Source organism: Sus scrofa, chromosome 3 (assembly GCF_000003025.6).
Source record: "Sus scrofa isolate TJ Tabasco breed Duroc chromosome 3, Sscrofa11.1, whole genome shotgun sequence".
Lineage (NCBI taxonomy): Eukaryota > Metazoa > Chordata > Mammalia > Artiodactyla > Suidae > Sus > Sus scrofa.
In genome coordinates this window covers 103,349,668-103,366,636 of record NC_010445.4, presented here as the reverse complement: position 1 = coordinate 103,366,636, position 16,969 = coordinate 103,349,668, and the positions used below count along the sequence as shown (strand labels likewise).

The 16,969-nt window shown below is 35.9% G+C and overlaps 1 protein-coding gene across 2 annotated transcripts in view; it reads right to left on the bottom strand.

The window, feature by feature from the left end:
* The window catches only part of STRN (striatin), a 114,925-nt gene continuing 99,842 nt past the window's right edge, over positions 1,887-16,969 (bottom strand). For both annotated transcript variants that reach the window (XM_013996218.2, XM_003125240.6), the window contains one exon: positions 1,887-16,924. In XM_013996218.2, the coding sequence (XP_013851672.1) occupies positions 16,755-16,924 (170 nt within the window). In that variant the 3' untranslated portion in view covers positions 1,887-16,754. The remainder of the gene's footprint in view (positions 16,925-16,969) is intronic.

The window sequence follows — 16,969 nt, the reverse complement described above, 5'->3', positions numbered from 1 at the left end:
CAGCTTGGGCGTAACTAATCATCTTAACTTCCAAGGAACTGCGAAGAAGCTAAGATATGAGCTGAGTTCTCTATCAATCTCTGAGGCAAGAAGAGTTATGGGGAGACTTAAGACACATAGAGCCTTCCTCCCACAGCTTTCCTAGTACACTGACACCCACCTGCTTCCAAACAACCAGTCCTCAGAGCAGAGAGAGAATGCCATCTTCCACCACTTTTGGAACACGCCATAGTTCCTAGCAACTGGGCCCTATGAACAAAAACAATAACACAAACAAGAAGCCAAATTATCAGCGAGGAGGGGGAAACCAGCAGAACAATCAGAAAAAGATTTCAGTGAAATAGGGTTGTGGATGAGATGCACAATTTGAAAAGGTAATTAGGTCCATGCAAATAGATTCAATTACAGTAAACATACATAAAGATTTCCTGAAACTTAAAATAACAAAAGGAAAGGAGAAAGGTCATGTGTGAGATGTGAATTAGTGGGAAAACATCTCAAATCATAGATAAAAATGAATTCCTTAACCAGAGAATTTTTTAAAAATTACTTCCAGGTGAAAAGAGCAAATGACATACGAAACAAAAAGATTCTGGCTAGCATCAAACATCTCAACACTAAGAAGCTAGAATATGATTTTTAGGCCACTGGACAGACAGAGCTATAATCCCCTAATACTACAGCCAACCAAGATATCACTTACCTATTAGGATGAAAAAAGCATTTTGGCTTATCAGAGATTCAGAGATTATATTACCCCACCTGGGAAAATACTAAGAACCAAACAAAATATTAATTAGAACAGAGACTTCAATCTAGTGGAAAATAAAAAGCAGAGGGAAACAAGGGTGAGCAATAACCTCTCTCTATATATATATACATATATACGTAATTCCCAAGAACTAGGGAGGCAAGTTAAAATGCATGAGAGAGTCCTACACTATAAAGAAGGCCTCAGGACCAAAAGATTTCTCAGCCAAGTTCCATCTGATTTTTAGCAGGTAATTTCAGTTATCTCTTATTTTAAAAAAGATGAAAAACTCCCCAATTCATTTTATGGGACGTGTGATTCTAAAAACATTTTATTGAAGTATATATGTATATGTAGAAAAGTGTACATGTAAGTATGTAAGTTATATGAATTTTCTTCAAACAATCCAACATGAACAGGCATCCAGACAAAGAAATAAATGACCAGGACTCCAAAGTCTCCCTCAGACTTCTTTTCAAATGCTGTCTCCTCCCCTACCTACCTCCCAATGAAGATAACCACTTTCCTGACTTCCAACAGTATAGATTAGTATTGCCTGTTTTTTACACTTTATATGAAGGAAAGTATTCTTTTGTTTCTGGCTTTTTAAGCTGATTGTAATGCTTCTGAGATTCACCCATATGTTGCACATAGTTATACACTGTTCATTCTTGTTGTATAATGTCCCATTATATGAATACACAAAATGTATTTATCCATTCTATACTTGATGAACTTTAAGGTATTCTCAAGTTTGAGGCTATTACTAATAGTGTTGCTATAAACATTCTAAAACATATCTTTTGGTGAACATACGTATGCATTTTATTGGGTATATGCCTAGAAGCAGCATTACTAGATTCCATAATATGAATATTTTTACTTTAGTAGGTTCTGCCAAATGGTTTTCCAATAAAGTGGAAATTGCATTTGAATAAATTTGCATTCTCACCGGCAGGGGTAAGCCTTCTGATTATTCCCATATTTTGCCAACCTGCATAATTTTTTTACAACTAATAAAATAACCCACTAAAGAAATCTATAGTCTACTAATCTCACTTATGAATATTCATGTTAAAGTTCTAAGTAAAAGATTAGCAACTGGAATACTGATTTATAAGAAAAGAATAACACATTATGACCAAGCAGGCTTTATTGCAAGGAGACAAGAGTGGTTTAAGGTCAGCAACTCTACTAGCATAATCCAGCTAGTCAACAGAGTAAAAGAAAGTAACACATAACCACTTCAAAAAATGCTACATTTGATAAAATCAGCAGCTATACCTAATAAAATCTCTGGGTAAAACAGGAAAGAAAAGTATTAAATAAGATAATTTACCAATTAGCAACAAATATTCTAAATAGTTATATACTCAAACTATCTCAACTAAAATCAATAACAGAGATGCCTGCTATCACCATTAACACAAACAGTATGATGGAGTTTCTAGAAAATAAAGATTCTAGAAAAGAATCTGCCAAACATTGCAAAAAACAAATTGAATTATTTTTGTGTGTGTCAATTATATTTCTAAAAATCCCAAGAGACTCTGGTGAAAAATGCTGAAATTAATGAGAAAATTTAGTAAGTATATATAATAATTTGCTGTATACAAGATAAGTACACAGAAAAAAACAGGCTTTTTCTTTATTTATAATAAGCCTTTAGAAATGGAAACAAAACTCATTCAAAGTAATGACCAAAAGGCTAAGAAACAAGAACACTTTGAATAAAAAAGATGCAAAACTTATTTGAAGAAAATTCTCAAATCTTACTACAGATAGAGACAAGATCTCTGCAAACTGAAAGTATAACTTTCTTAGTTCTTAGAAGACAATATCATATGTCAAATTTCCTAAAATTAATCTATAAAATTAATGCAATATCAACTCCTAATTACATAAAATGATCACAAACTTCAAATGGCCAAGAAAAGTAGTAAAAAGAACAGCCGGCAGGATGTAGGGTGGGAAAATGCTCTGCCTGATCATTTTATAACATCACTGTTCACATATATAATAGAAAGCCACTGTAATTGAATCCATATGATATTGCCATATGTAAAGAGAACTAGAAGTAAAACAGAAGAGCAGGAGTTCCCACATGGCTCAGTGGGTTAAGGATCCAGTGTTGTCACTGCAGTGGCTTAGGCTGCTGCTGTGGTATGGGTTTGATCCCTGGCTGGGGAACTTCCACATGCCACGGGCGCAGCCAGAAACACACACACACACACACGTACACGCACACGTGCAGGCATGTGCACACGTGCGCACGCACACAAGACAGAATAGCATATTGAGAAATAAATCCTATCATATATGAAAATGTAATATGTGACAAAGTTAATGTATCAATTCATTAGGAAAAGACAGTTTATTTAATAAAGGGTGCTAGAAAAATTGGCAACTCACTCAGAAAGAAAGTAAGGTTCTATTGCTTGCATTCTATACAAAAACAAATTCCAAGTGGAATAAAGACAGATGTAAAAAAAACCACTAACAACAAAAACCAAAAATATAATGCAGAAGCCATTCCAGGAGACTATACATGCCACCCAGGGGTGAAGACCTTAAACAATACAGAAAATATATATATTGGATATATACTAATAGAGTGATTTTTAGTGGGAAAAGGTATAAATATGGTCAAGAGACAAATCATAGATCTGGATAAAATTTACAAATAATGAGTTTATATAATACACAAAGAGCACTTACAATTTTTTTTTTTTGTCTTTTGTCTTTTTAGGGCCACACCTGCAGCATATGGAGGTTCCCAGGCTAGGGGTCTAATCGGAGCTGTAGCTGCCAGCCTACACCACAGCCACAGCAACGCCAGAGTGGAGCCTCCTCTGCAATCTACACTGCAGCTCACAGCAACGCCGAATACTTAACCCACTGAGCAAGGCCAGGGATCGAACCCGCAACCTCAGGGTTCCTAGTCGGATTTGTTTCTGCTGCGCCATGATGGGAACTCCTTACAATTTTTTAAAGTGCAATATAGGCAAAATGTTAATAAAAATGAAAAAGTGAAAATAAAAATGAGTATTTTGAATGTGAATTAAAAATGCAAATATGCAATTAACCTTAAGCGTGAAATCCATATGGCTAAGTTTTCTATGGATAAAGTGCTTATTAATGTGGTTAACAGATAGCTAATAAGAGAAAAAAAATGTTTGCAACCAAGAGTAGTAAGGCCTAATATGAAATATAAGAAGCTCCTACAAACCAGTTAAATAAAAAGGCAAAATAGAAACATAAGCAAAAAATATGAATAAAATTAAAATGAATATAAAAGTATAAATTAAAATAGGAATATTTATGGTAGGCAGAATTCTAAGATGGCCCCCATGATTTCTGCCCCCAGTGTTACCCCTATGATAATGCTACATTTATTGAGTGAAGGATTTTGCAGATATAACTAAAGATGCTAACCAGCTGACTTTAACAAATGGAAATGATCTGGGTGGACCAGACCTTGTCACAGGAGCCCTTTAAAAGCAGTCTTCTGCAGCTGGTAGCAGAAAAGAGTCAAAGCATGAGAAGATTTGATGAAGCCTTCCTAGCTTTGAGGGTGAAGGGGACCCCGTGCAAAGACTGGAGGGCAGCGTCTAGGAGCTGAGAACAATCCCTGGCTAACAGCCAGCAAGGGAGCAGGACCCTCCGTGCTATAACTACCCTACAATTCCAAGGAATCAAACTCCACCAACATGAATGAGTTTGAAAGTGAACTTCTTCCCCAGAGCCTTCAGTTAAGAGCCCAGGCTAGCACACACCTTCATTTCAGCCTTACTGAACAGTAAACAGAGAGCCCTATCAAAGCCTGCTTGAAGTTCTAACCGACAGAACTGTGAGATAACCAGTGGGTGCTGTTTCAAGCTGCTGAGTTTGTGGTAATTTGTTATGCAGCAATAGAAAACTAATACAATAGGTAATTAAAATATGAGTGAAATCCAAATGACCAAAGAACAAAAGAAAGATTGTCCAGATTTACAGTAGTAATGAAAATGCAAATAAAATAATGCCAAGAAATCACTATACCCACCACCAGGTTCTTTTTTTTTTTTTTTTTAAACACTATAATTTTTGCTAGTAAGTATAAAGGGTAAGAGTATTTTGGTACATTTTCTGATGGAAATGTAAATTATCCCAATCTTTTTGGGACACAATCTATCAACACCTACTAAAGTTTTTTCAATCTGTATATTCCTCACCCCAGCAATCCTAATCCAGGGAATCTATTCCATAGAAGTAAAACTATCATGGTCGTGATATGTGCACAGGCACAATTACCATAACAGTAAAAATCTGCTAACGAAATGAACGCCCATCACATTAACTTTGTCATCATACAGTATACCCAGCATTAAAAAGAATGAAATAAGAGCTATAAGATAGACGTGGAGGGATTCATATGTTGTTGATTGAGAAAAATGCAGAGGATGTATATAATCCCATGTAAAGCAAACCGACCCATCAAAAAATTATTTTATGTAAAATTGTGCATAAAAATTAAGAAATTTAAAAGATATATACATATATATGTATATATATACTTGTAAGGTGCTCACAATACACATTACATTTTAGAAATTTCAGAATAACTACAGAAAAAGACAAAACCCTGTATGTAATATCTGTGTACTCATATTTGTGTGAATAAGAATATAGAAAGAGATATCAGGCTGCTACAACGGAGTTGGGAGTGAAATGGTATGGTGAGATATTAGTTTTGCCATTACACATCTTTATTTCATTTATTGCTCTTTTGTATTGTTCTTTTAATTAACTTATTAAACGGAAGTAGTATTAATTTGCATCACTCCTTTTTTTTGCTTTTTAAGGCCGCACTTGTGGCATATGGTGGTTCCCAGGCTACAGGTCAAATCGGAGCTATAGCCTCTGCCCTACACCAGAGCCACAGCAACGCCAGATCTGAGCCGCATCTGCGACCTACACCACAGCTCACGGGAATGCTGGATCCTTAACCCACTGAATGAGGCCAGGGATCGAACCTGCAACCTCATGGTTTCTAGTCGGATTCGTTTCCGGTGAGTCACAAGAGGAAATCCCTGTCACTCTTTTAATCTGAGAAACATCAAATCGCCTCCCCTCTTTTTGTTTTTCCTTATACCTATCACTAATATTCCATGTATTTTACTTGTATTATTTGTTGTTTCCCCCAGCTGTAATGTCAGCTGTATCAGGTAAAGGATTTTGTCTGCTACAGCACTTAACACCAGCACTTAGAATAGTCTAGCACATAGCAGGCACTCAATTATTGAGGAAAGTAATATTTTATGTATAACTTCTTTAGGGCTTCTCCTGATGTTCATTTTAACCTTATTTCTCCTAAAAATCTGATATTCCAGAAGCTCTCAGGAGGGTGACAGAATTTCATGATAAGAAGACTGAATTCAGGAAGTGAATAGTTATTTCTTGAATGCTTACTACCACCCGAGATTTAGAGTGTTTTATATCTACTCTCTCAAGTCAATCTAAGTGAGTAGATCTATAGTACCCATTTCATAGATGAGAAACCAATTCAGATTAGCTTGTTTAAAGTCTCACAGACAACAAACGCTCTGTGCCCAGGCCATAATCCTGTTCTTTCCTCTGTGCTATACTGAGTGTACAGAAATTGTATTTTAATAATTAAAAAAGAGAGACAATAGTTCTTACAGAATATATAGGTTTAATATTATTTTGAGATTTTTTAGTTGAATATTTTGTAGTCACGTAATTCACTACTCTGTTGATGAGTCTCTTAATGATTTAACAGTCCTTTGATTGTTCGATATAAACACCCTGTCTCTAACTAGTTGACTATTTTACTCCTGAAGCAATTAAGCTGTTCAGCTCAAGCCTCAAGCCTCCTGGGCCCTCCTGGAGTGGTAGCAGCAAACCAAGATAACGCAGAACTATCCCTAGGAGAGGTAATAAGCATTTAGATAATTACCATCAGATCTTCAAGACAAAACTTCCCTAAGAACAAAAACAGCTCTAAGAACTTGGTCCAAGCAAGCTCTTTAACTCCAAAGCAAGCTCCCCAGAGGAATGCCTTTCTCAACAAGCTTCTACTGGGACAATCTTCCTTCCTCTTTGAAGAAGAAAAGCCATTCCGGAGAAGCAGACCATTTGAGGATCATAAGGAAAAAGAGTGGTGGACCTGGTCTGGGCCCAAGATAGTCAAGGCAGGGTTTAGTTTCAGGTTAGAGAGTTCCCTGTCAAGGGATCAGAGGTCAGTAAGTTGGTGTTCAGGAGGCTGGGAGGGCAGAGAGACATCACAACAAGGCTTAGAGACACCACCTAGTCCCCCACATGCTTTGCTCAGTTTCAAAGCGGACAAAATGTAATTGTTTAGAAAAGGATGAGGCATTCTATTGTCACCTTCCAGGTGAGCCTAAATTCCTCCCCAAGTAGGGTGTACACCTCATTCTTAGCATCAGATCCACAAACCTAAACACATTTGAGAGCATCTAAGGACTGGCATGGATGCCTCCCCACCCCCTTGTCTTTGATGATTTGGATAGTTTTAAAATGTGTTCTCTGATCATTCAACCAGTAAGTATTTATTGAGTACTTTCCATATGGTAAGGCATCAGGAGAGGTGTTAATGGGAATATATGAAAAACAAACATGGTTCCTGCCTCAAGGAGCTTATAGAGACAGAAGCAAACAAATAACAATTAACTCATTTTTTTTTAGGCTACAAGTGAGCAATACCTAATATGCAAAGTTTGGGTTGAAGATAGGGTTAGAATCAAGGCATTCATAATAAAACTCATCACTACCTGCTGCCCATGCTTCAAAAAAATCCACAAGATTTTGAAATATATCATATGTAAATTAAACTTATTATTATCTTCTTTACCAATCTTTGTACTTCCAAAATAATTTCTAAAGACCACACAAAATAAAATGCGTCTATCTGCAGAAGCAAGCTGTATTAACTTGCATTCATCAAAGGCACAAAACTGCCAGGATCCACAGCCTTCAAGTTCAAAAGTAAAATTATTTCTGCCTCGAGAAAGCAATGATGTTTCTAAAGAGAAAAAGGTCTGCTTGCAAGCTTCATTTTTTAAAAACTGTATCATTAGATGTATATTCCTAAGTATCCTACAACAATGAGAAATAAGGAGCTTGTTGTCTTGCTTGTTTAAAAGATTGGCCAAAGGAATAAAAGTAAGTCTGAATGTTTCAGAGTTGGGAGAAAGCCTCATTTCTTTCTTTTTTTTTTTTTTTTTTTTTGTCTTTTTGCCATTTCTTGGGCCGCTCCCTCAGCATATGGAGATTCCCAGGCTAGGGGTCGAATCGGAGCTGTAGCCACCGGCCTACGCCAGAGCCACAGCAACGTGGGATCCGAGCCACGTCTGGGACCTACACTACAGCTCATGGCAACGCCGGATCATTAACCCACTGAGCAAGGGCAGGGACCGAACCCGCGACCTCATGGTTCCTAGTTGGATTCGTTAACCACTGCGCCACGACGGGAACTCTGAAAGCCTCATTTCTTTTGACCCTGACCTATACAAGGAAATTGAACAGGTACTACTTTATTGAAAAACAAAGTTTCTCCTTAAATGAACTGTCAAATGGTATTTTGGCTAAACATGCACACTTCCAAAATCTGTGAATGACAATTGGCAGAATCTACCCTTAATAGCTTTAAAGGGATACTACTAACATTATTTACATAATACACATACTCTATTTTAATGTTCCATTCATATTTACATGTATCAAAGAGCACAAGGCTCCATGGTTTACCTACAAGCTATGTATAAAAATACTGCTTTTCCAGTTAGCAATATACTGAAATATTTACCACATTTGAAAGAACTCTTCCATGGCATGTGAGTATTTGTGGGGAGCAAGAGTCAGGAGTGTTATCCATAAATGACTGTCAAAAGATGAGACCATGGAGTTCTTCTTTTTCTATAATATACACTGAGTCAATAATCCCATCAATAGGATATTCTGAAATATGTGATCTCCAAATCTATAGAAAAAGATGTAAATATTTCTTAAATGCTTCTAAAAACATAGTCGAAATCATTCAAAACAGAACTCATCCCATAAAAATGATTCTCTGGTTTCACTGGTGGCCTAGCGGTTAAGGATTCAGAGATGTCACTGCTATGGCTGGGGTTTGATCCCTGGCCTGGGAACTTTTGTATGTTGCGGGTGTGGCCAAAAAAAAAAGGTTCTATCTTTTCATGAGGTCACCAGTTGGCCACATTTCTTACATGTCTGGTCTTTGTTCCAACATATGTAGATGTCACAGCACACTTGGCCCTGTCTTAATACAGCCTGCTACAATATAATAAAAAGCTGTATTGTATGGTACTTTTTAATCAGGGGACTCTAGGATAGTTTTATTTCTTAAAAATCTTTTAGATTACAGGGATAATTACAAAACAAGCCAGAACTGGAACCATTTACTTTTACAGAGGAAAAGGATCTCAGAGGTCACCTTTCCAGGCCATTTAAAGAGAAAGGAAGACCATGTGTGATGGATCCAGATCAAAGGCTAACTCCTTTTTCCTTTTTAGTGTGGTACATTTTTCCCCACACCCTCACCTAAGTTATCCAATATCCAATGTAAACTTTCTGATGAATTTCTTTTGCTCTAAAGAAAATTAATCTTATTGATAAAAAATTATTTGTCCCATTTCCATAAGGAGTAGTTGAATGTCAGTATACATTAATATTTCAACATATATAAACCACAAGCTGCTGATTTTTACAACGCATGCTTAACATAAAATTTTGCTTTTCATGCATGCAGGTTTTTTTTATTACAGTTTTTTGGTTTGGGAATTCTCATTTGAATGATGGGTTTCCCTACCATTACCCTTAATTTGATGATGCTATTATATGAGGTAATTCAAAAATATCTTTGGTTTGAGGTTATATATAGACAGAGAACCTGATACATACCCTGGATCTTATGAGGGCATGAAAAACTTTGGCACGTGAATTAATAATACTAACTCTAGTACTCCAAGTGCTATTTAACAGATGTTTTACTGTGGGTTCTCCTTCACATCACTGGATTAATTATCTCTTTAAAGAGACACACAGGAAAAGTCAACGTGGAGTTAGCATCTGGACCAGCCTTCATGCAAGGTGAATGGCTAAGTAACCAAGGACAAGAGAATTTTCTATGAAATAGACCCTTCCTATTAGCATGATATTAAAGATTTTATTCTCCCAAACAGTCAGATCCTTCTTCAAGTCTGACTGAAACCACCATCACAACCAGGAATAAGAAAGGGCTTAGGGTTTTGTAAGATCTAAGTGAAGCTCAAGGTGAATAATTTTGTTAGGCAGATTTAGGATTCTGCTTGATTTTGAAAGTATACAAAATACACTAAATTAAAATTTGTGTTTCACAAAATAATGGAATTCAATTTTCAAAAGTGCATGTCAGTGTTTCTCCACAGAACATGTCCCCATCATTGTAAGTGACAGGTGTAATTTAGAAGCAACAAGTGGAGGGATGGTTATGGTACAGTGTTTGGGTTAAAAGGTGCTATCAGGCTTCTACGTGCTCCTGGGAAATACTCTAAGTGCCAAGACAACCTAGGACCCCTTGAAGCCTCAGTGGTACTCTTAGGAAAACCCCAAACAGGCTGGAATACCATTCTGAACCTGGGCTGACCCCAGAGGGACCATCAATGCATGAAAACGTTTTGGAGTCCTCTTGACCTTCTGAGCTAGATTACTCTAAAATAACCCCAGCAAATCATATTTCAGTTCTCATTACAAGGGACAAAGGGACATTTTTGACACTACTGAAAAATGTGTATACACCAAAGAATAGAACATGCATTACTGCAGTGGCATCCTATAACAGTGGATAGTTTCAAGGACACCAAAAGAGGTGCCTTTCAGATTCCATAGAGTATTGTGACTCCAGATTAGAACAAAAGAGATTGTAAATTCTGGGCAGAGGAAGCCCTTAAAAAATAATGTTGATTTCAAGGAGCAAGGGGTAAAAGGCTTATGCTTGTTTGTTAAAGTGGCCAAAGAAAAAATAAAAACACATTAAATTTATCTATAGATGTGTATAATTTTTTTAATTATATAACTAAACACTTAAGAAAAGATACATATGTGTTCCTGAAAGTATCATGATCCAATCATATGGGATATTTTAGTTTTACTGGCTTTCCAAAGATCCAAACCCTCTATCATAATAAACTTCTCCACTTTCCTACAATTGATAATTAAGGTTGGTTCATTACTTTGGATTCACATCTACTTTGTCTAATACACTTTTATTTCTATGCACCCCTCTATTACCTCCCACACAAAAAATAAAATCAGGTTATATTCAAGTATCTTAACTGCAAATTCACTAGATTCCAAATCTGACAAATATTTCAATTCATGAGACACCTATAGCATGTTATCTATATTTGTACACTTTATTTAAAAACAAATAATACACTTAGAGCCACCAAAAAAGGATATCTTAATTAGCTTATCCATACCCTGAATTTACAAAAGAAACTTCTTGCACCACAAAAATTAGCATCTGGATTAATTTACATTAGTTGATATTATACCTAAATTTTAAAATACCTGAAGATCGAACAATCTGGCCCAGGGCTCACCAGCTGGAGGGGTGGAGGGGTGTGGAGAAAAGGAGTTATTTAGGAATCTGAACTGATGATGCCCTGAGGCCAGTTCTAGTAAACTGAAGTTGAGAAGACATAACATAACCAGTAGATTATAGGATTACAAACAAGTGGTTCCTCCTAAAAACAGTATTAGATCATATCGTTGGGATGGGTGTAAGGGAATACCTTTTACTTTGGACTGGAAAAAAGCTATGTGAAAAGGGGGTGGCATTTGTCTCTCACAAGAGGCAAACTTCAGCCAAACAATGAGAAGAAAGTAGGGAGGGTGGTATGTGGTAGACTGAAGACTTTCTGATTGCCGATAATACCAAATTTAGCAGCTCTCTACAAATCAATTGAAATACCATTCTCTGAGACATTTTCAAAGAGGAGCTAACACACAACCAGGGAAAAATCATTCTACGTTAACAAGGCACTCACTGGTTCACAGCCTGTTAAAAACCCAGGCAGACATTAGAGTTAATCTAAATCAAAATGAACTTTCTAATTTACATCAGAGGGATGACAGGCATGTGGTCCCAGTTAAATCAAATCTAAAGCTTGACTAGCAAAGATCCAAAAAATTCTGACCCTTAAGCACCACTTTAGGAATACTGCTAGAATAAATAAATGAGATTTAGGGAATCCCTGTTTGGCTTTATATTTGCTTTTGGGGGGATTTAAAAAAATGATGCAGTCTGTTTAATACTTTGTGAGCCTGGCATCCCTTCCAATAAATAACATGGAGATCCAAGTGGATGATGGATATAGCCAATTAAAAAGCTTCCAGTGGCAAAAGTAAAACAATTCAAATCATTTACCAAGGACCTGACCTGTCCCTTGCTTTTAAATACAAACATGTTTGTTTTCTGGACCATCGTCTAAAGTGAACTTACTAAGGAATTGATACGTTTCAGAAAAATATACATATAATTTCTGTCAGCTACTGCTTTTGTACAACCTGAATCCCAGTGTTAAACAAAATACTGCAATTACATAAATAACTAAACAAGTAACACAGTAACACAGAGGCAACTTCTGAGTAAAAGAAATCAATCATGATGTACTTTATAGCCTTGAAATAGCTTTCAAAGAATAAGATGAAGAAAATTATACTTAGAGCTCTCTTCCCATGTAAATTCAATAACTGTTTGGCTCATGGTTGAAAATATCACACAGACATATATACTAACCAGAAGCTAACTATCTCCACTATCAACATTGATAAATTTTAAGCAGTTTTTTCAAAAGAAAATCAAAGTAATTCTAAGCCTTTCAATCTGATTTGTGACATCTTTGTTCAATACAACTTAAATGACAAAGCCTGAGAAAAGCACCAACACAGATTTTTAAATTGCATCCAACCATTATTTTAGATGTCATAAAGATTTGCTTGAGTCAAAATGGCAGCAATGACAAAGAGGTAGATATGAAAGATGCCATTTAAATACTATTCTTAGGTGGAATTTTAACTAGTTCAGGTGTTTAATCTAAAAATAACTTTTACTAGTTTAACCTTCACATAAGAATTTCATGACATGCTCTTGTGTAAAGGGGAAATATATGAAGCACTAAAAAAGTGAGCCTTTAAAAATTACATTTACTTAGCCAACATTAATGAGATCCCATAATTTTGGTAAATCAGTAACTTTTCCTTTTACCTGAACTTGAATTATAATGAAAGAATAGTTATTTTCTTCTCTATTGAAATTTCTAGGAATTCACATTCAAAATTCTTGGAAAGTATTTATGGTGCTCAGAAGAGCACGAAGACAGCGCATGAAATGTCCCCTGAAGTCCTAGAAGTTGAACAGATACATTAAAAAGACACTGATGGTCACAAATCAGGACCTTTGTGGACTGGCAAGCATACACACAACACACATACACTCACACTCTCTCACACCCCTTCACCCAGAAAAAAACTCAATCCTCATCCTCACTGTAAGGCTGCATTTGCATTTTTTTTAAAGGCACCTCTCTTTCTCTAGCTATTGCCTTCTTGATGATATCTGTTTTGTCAAAAATCCTGAATGTTCAATGGAAATACTTCAGTACTGAGAATGGAATATTTTTCAATTCACATTTGAATAGCCAAGTTTTCTTACATTCAGATTTTAATAAACTAGAATGACAGTCTTTAAAACAAGCATGCTAGCCTATAATGAATATAGTATATACAGTAATTTAAACATTTAGAACTATATATTATACTGCAAAAGCAAACAGCACAATACTCATCATCATACTCATCATTACCTGCTGTGTACACTACCTCCAAAAATGAAAATACAAAACAGTAAAATGCACCTATGGTTTGTTTTATATATATATATATATATATATATATAGTCTATATATATTATATATATTCCTATAATATATATAATATATATTTATAAAATATACATACATTTTAGACATTTTCAAATAAATCTTCATCATTATCTCCAAAAGAAATTTATAGTAAGAATACTGAAGGAATGAAAGTCAGATAAACAAAAAATTTCTCACAAAGTTCATCATCAGTGATGCAGCTCAATTTCCCCCCTTTTAGTCATAACTAAATGATTATAAAAGCTAAATACTCTGCATAACTAATCATCTGTTTAATGGCAAAAGTTGCTAAACTTGTTCAATAGAAAAATACTGAAGGTCATTATATCACTTATGTTAAATATTTGTCTATTGTTTGAGTAGCAAATGAGCCCCATATGACAGCTGAGTTTTGAGAAGGGTGCTGCAAGCTCCCAGAGATGTATCCACAGCATATGAAAATGAGGCAGGGACCCACATCTCCTGCTGATTTTCATATTACTCCAATACATTTCATCCAAAATATTTACAAATAAAGCACTATGAAAGCATTTCAGTGAGTGTTTGAATGTGGAATTTGTTCATTTTGCCAATTTTCATTGAATCTTTGATAGGCTGGGGGAAAAATCAGCACATGTATATGCTTCTCTCCGGCTGGAAGACAGCTTTGGCTCATTTCTAGGCTGAGATCCAAGCTGTGCTAGTGGAGAAGAATCTGTTTCTGGGTACAATCTCCAAGAGCACAGCACTGGCTTTCTAAGGAACTTTCAACAGTTCCATCATTTGCACTAGTCTACGTATCTCATGGTTATTTTCCACTCATTAACAGAAAAACTTCAACCATGAGGCATAAAACTCAGGCGAAGAGAGTGTCTTGGTTTTGAGACTTCCAGTGACATAAGTAAAGCAGGCACTGAAGACCTTGGAAGATAATTAAAGCAATAACTGGTAGAACAATAGCTTGTAGTCATCCATCATAAACATGCCAATTAAGGGCACCTGATTGGGATTTTCCAGTAACCTACAAATGTTTATGTCAGTGACATCTTTTATTTACTTTGCGAAGAATCAAAAGAGGACTTCACCAAACACAATGTGGAAATCTAAACCTGTGTGGGAATAAAATATTACCTGGTAGCTCACATCCAGGTCAATTCATTTGAATATACAAAGGCAACCCTTGAGCCCGCTGTTAACCAAAGCACAAATGAAATGACAAAGGTAGCTGTGTCAAAATATTAACCCAGGCAAATTTAACATAGGTCTTCAAAGAAAATTTGCCTGTATGCTGCAGAATTCTAGCGGCAGATAAGCAGATATTTGAAAGAAAAACTGTCAATTAATATCCACACCATCACTGGAATACTTCTTCATGGAGTAGATGTAGATATCATTGGAAGTGCCACTGTTATGATAACGGGATATGTGGGCATAGGAATGTAGGAATTATATTAAAAGGTTAAAGTACTTATGGATATGGGTTTTTTTTTTTTAAGTCTGAGAGCCTATTAAAGATATACTGTGCTGGAAATTTGGGCATCACTTATTTCTAATTTCCAGATTGGTCTCTGACATTTGGGCAAACAAGAGGAGAATGTGAAGAGAGGTGAGACAGCTATAGGAATGAGGTCTACATACCAGGTCCAGAGAGGGGGGTCATGGAAATCCCAAGAGCTGACCATATGCAGACCATAAATAAGGTGAGCTCAGGGAACCTTGGTCCTTTAAGACATGGTTTTCCCCAGAAACAATATTGATTCACTGCCCATTAAAACATGTTGTGTATTCCAATTAAATGCTGGAGGTGGGTTAGAGAAGGGGAAAGAGAGAAATCTTTAACCAATATTATACACCAAACTATTCCATCCAGACTTCCAAGAGGTTCTTCTTGGAGATACGAATAGGGGAACTTCTAGGGTACAAAACATTTGCTTTATTTAGTACTTCTGCAAAAGCAGCTGCCTGAGGTTAACCATACCCTTTGGACTATTAAACCATAATAATTACAAACTATTTTTGGTAAGTGTCAGATAATTTGAATACAAGAGACAAAGAAGGAGTAGAGATCATGAGGCATGGTTATATAGGTTTTGACAGATGAGTACTCGTAAATAACTTTCAGCTTTTCAACCACTGAAAGGTAAGATTTCATTGATATGAAATAATCACTCTGGCACTATAAATATCACATGAATAGAGTGAATTTTAAAATTAATAGAAATTATTATAAAGATATGCCCTGCTTGCCCTTAAAAATAAACAGAATCTTAAACTTGAATAAGTTAAATCCTTTAGTAAAAGCAGACTCTATCAACTATTCTTCATAACAGTGAGTGTTTCTGATGCTAAACTTTAGAATGGTACCAAATCTATTTTCAAAAATGTAATACAATATAGAAATCTGCTTACAAACTAAATATTTGTTTAGCATTTCTGAGTAATAATATATTTAACATATTATTGCATTTCCCTTTTTCCTTCTAATAGGTAAAATGTTTTTTCAGGTGCTTTATATGAACAATTGAAAGGAGAGCTAAATTAAAAACTCATTTTAACACTGCCTGGTCATTATATACATGGGGGTTACTACAGCAGGTATGATAAAGACTATTGTTTTGACTACCTAATGTAACAAGATTTCTCAGGGGTGAACTAGGTCTAAGTTTCCATTCTTCCTCCACTCATTCCCAGCCATCAAGCTTTTTAATTATCCCTTATAATGTGCCCTATTTACTCAACAGGGACAAGCTAAATCTAGGTTCTTCGCTCAGGCCTGCCTAGCGAATTAGAACCACCTCAGAAATAAAAGCTCCTATTTTGGGAAAAATGTTAAAGTTTTCAGGCTTACAGATTCAGCTGAGCTTGCAGCAACCTGAACAAACCTTAGTTTTAGAAAACAGTAAACGAATTGCAAAACTATACTTTAACAAATGTTCTATGTGCTCCTTCAGCAGAACAAAAGGGCTGGATGGGTTAATTCTTGCCCTGGTCTTCTGTATCTCTTTTGTGCAGTTGATTATTTATAAAGAGCTAGAAGGTGAAGACGATGCATTGTGTCATACAAAGACTTTAGCCAGTGCATCAGCCCCAGCACTGGCTATATAGCATTTGGATGGGTGGAAAGCTACATCATGAATTGACTCTTCAAACTTCTTCCGATGCGCTGTAAACTCTTGGATACACGTCTTACTTTCTAGGTTCCATAAACGTATTGAACAGTCATGACCTATATCAAAAGAAAAGAAATTAAAAGAAAAATCACATTAATATG